The sequence below is a fragment of the Cyprinodon variegatus genome, unplaced genomic scaffold, assembly GCF_000732505.1.
Source record: "Cyprinodon variegatus isolate N-32 unplaced genomic scaffold, C_variegatus-1.0 Scaffold370, whole genome shotgun sequence".
Lineage (NCBI taxonomy): Eukaryota > Metazoa > Chordata > Actinopteri > Cyprinodontiformes > Cyprinodontidae > Cyprinodon > Cyprinodon variegatus.
In genome coordinates, this window is record NW_015150823.1 from 410269 (window position 1) to 413117 (window position 2849).

The 2849-nt window shown below is 38.2% G+C and overlaps 1 protein-coding gene across 1 annotated transcript in view; it reads left to right on the forward strand.

The window, feature by feature from the left end:
• Positions 1-2849, forward strand: part of LOC107092186 (patatin-like phospholipase domain-containing protein 2) — a 16284-nt gene that overhangs the window by 6784 nt on the left and 6651 nt on the right. Inside the window, exons 2-3 of the mRNA XM_015386508.1 lie at positions 809-1041; positions 1419-1484. Of these exons, the coding sequence (XP_015241994.1) occupies positions 809-1041; positions 1419-1484 (299 nt within the window). The remainder of the gene's footprint in view (positions 1-808; positions 1042-1418; positions 1485-2849) is intronic.

A 2849-nucleotide genomic window follows, 5' to 3' on the forward strand; every position in this document is an offset into this window, starting at 1 on the left:
TGATGCAGTAGTCATACAGATTGTTTCTTTCCATGTAAACAAATCTTTGAGATTCTGTTTTTCTAGGGTTAGGATAATTATCATTGACAATGTGTGAGTTTGTTACACCTTGGTATTAGCTGCCTGTTGCGCGTCAGAACTGATGTTTTCCACAATAGTTTATTTGATTAAGGCTGGAGCCATGGATGTTTAATCATCTGCTAACATGTATGATGTAAAATATGTTGATGTCCAGACTGGAGATGTATAAAATGCCTTTTTAACTGTTAATCGGGGCCACTTCCTGAGAGGTGAGCCCAGAGGTGAGGAGCTGCCTTCTGTAACTCTAAGCAATTTCTCTGATCTGAGTAAGATTGCAACTTCTATCAGAATCTGTTGTCATGTCTCCTGGTTATTTAATACATATAAGTTATAAAATGTTATTTTAAGAGTTTGTCCTGAGTGATCTCTTTTTGGGGAAAGAACCGGAGAGGTAGAGCTTCAAGGTGTATACAAAGAGAGCATATCTTTAACACTAGTTAGGAAAGTGTTATCTTACACTAAGTGTTGTTATTGATATTGTACTCTGCAAGTTCACCGACAGCCTCTCCACCCATGCAATGTGAGGGCAAATTCCATAGTTTACGTCATATTCAAAGATAACAGGAGTGAACGAGAGCAAAACATTAAAAGAGGAACATAAAGTCGTTTCTTTAACAAATACAATCAAAACAAATTTTTCCCAATGATGACTATAAGTTTAAAGTGAAAGCAGTTGTTTTACATCCATGAGAATCTTAAATACGTTTGTTTATGTTTCCCTCTTTAGATCAGCTCTGTTTCAGTATTTTGAACCTCGCAAGGGAGGCTAGAAAACACACACTGGGAGTTTTTCACCCAACCTTCCGGATGCTGGAGATGGTGCGACGCTCTCTGCTCGAAATGCTTCCGGAGGACGCCCATCTCCGAGCCACAGGCAAGCTCTGTGTGTCGCTCACCAGACTGGCGGATGGAGGAAATGTGTTGGTGTCAAAGTTTGACACCAGAGAGGAGCTCATTCAGGTAGAACTGACCGACAGTTCAATCACATGTGGTGAAACTGGGCCTTAGTGCATTAGGAGTTTTCGCTGCAACACATTAACTGACATAAAAAATAAAAAAAACACACCAAGTATTACAATAATAGATGTTAATATAATATTCAACATCTAAAGTTTAAATCACTGAGGCATAAAGTTTGTAGAATCGGATGTTATTGATCCAGTAATTCAAAACAGTTCCTGAGAGAAGGTTGGGAGACCCAAATGACAGTTCCCTTTGTTGTCAGTTCCTCTCACTATCTGCTGCAGGGCTGTCTTCTACTCTGTGCTGCAGCTGGTGGACAAAACGTGGATGCAGAACATCAACATACCCTCAAACGCTGTTTGTCTCCTGTACAGGTTCTAATCTGCAGCTGCTTCTTTCCTGTTTACTGCGGTTTTATACCACCATCATATCATGGAGTGGTGAGTATGATCCCTGTCCATCGTTTGCACATCTTTGACATAAATAACTCAGCATTCTTAATGATACCAGTCAAGCATGCAGACATTTCAAGGTGTTTCACAAGACAGAAACAAAGAGGAAATTACAAAAAGAGAAAACCGGTTATAACCCAACTGGGAAAATTTATTTGCAAATCAACCAGTACAAGTATTGATACTAATGGTCAAATCTTACTCAACTACACGCAAAAGTTGCTCAGTCAAAAATCTACTCAAGTTAAAGTATTACTTAATGCAAGCCTCATTTATAGAACATAATAGTAAAATTCAATGTTCAAACGTAGGACATATTTTTGGATTTTGTTTGTTTATAAGGAAGATTCGATTTAGACGCACTTTTCCGATTGTTTAGGCTTCCGTAGCGTTGCCAGGAAGTTCTCTTGTTTTGACAAAAATTTGAAAATAAAGGAGCAATGCCAGAGCTATACGGCAGTTTTACCAGAGATGTTGCAGACAAGCCGTCATAATGCGTGAAAACAGTCTCCTCTCCTTTATTTCATAGAGTGAAGATATAAGAAGGAAAAATGGAAAATGTTGATCCTACACTTAAGCATTCTAAATAAATGCGTTTCAAAAATAATTAAGCATTCACAACATAAAATTGAATTTTCTTATATCAGTGCATTTGTTTGTAATTTTCAGAGTAATTTTAATGAACCTGTAACTTTCAGAAACCACCTGATGTATTGATGCGTAGAACTACCTGCTATAGATGCCACACCACCTGGAAAGAACTTCAGCATAGAAATGCCACAAAAAATGACATTTATTTTGATTAGTATGTTTTATTTTAAAAACACACCAAAAGGAAAACTAGAGAGTCTTAATTCTCCTCCAACTTACACTATGGAATAGAGGTTTAAGGTTGTATCTATTTCCAAAAAGAGACTACGACTCTTTGACAACAACTTGGCCAAATAGCAGTAACTATTAATAAAATCTGTAAACTGCAAATAATATCTGCCCTGAGTTTTTCACATTTGTGGAACATCATTAAATCATCTAAAAGAGTGGTGTCCAGATTCAGTCTTTAAAGGCTGCTATGTTGCATGTTTTTGTGATTCTCCCTGGGGTAGGTACTACCTGCTCAGCATGTCAAAGTTCTGCAGATGCCTACTAATAACTTACCATTTGACCCAGGTGTGATGAACAGGAGATATAACTTAGGCAGGGCATACACTGTACATGTTTTTTTCCCCCTTTTTGGCTCAATTCTCCAGTTGTGCAAGCATTTTTTGGACCGAATTTCAGCCTCATGATGCGTCCTGCATTGTTTGGTAAACAGGGGGTAACAAGGGGCGATCGGACTCTAATGACCACCTCCCA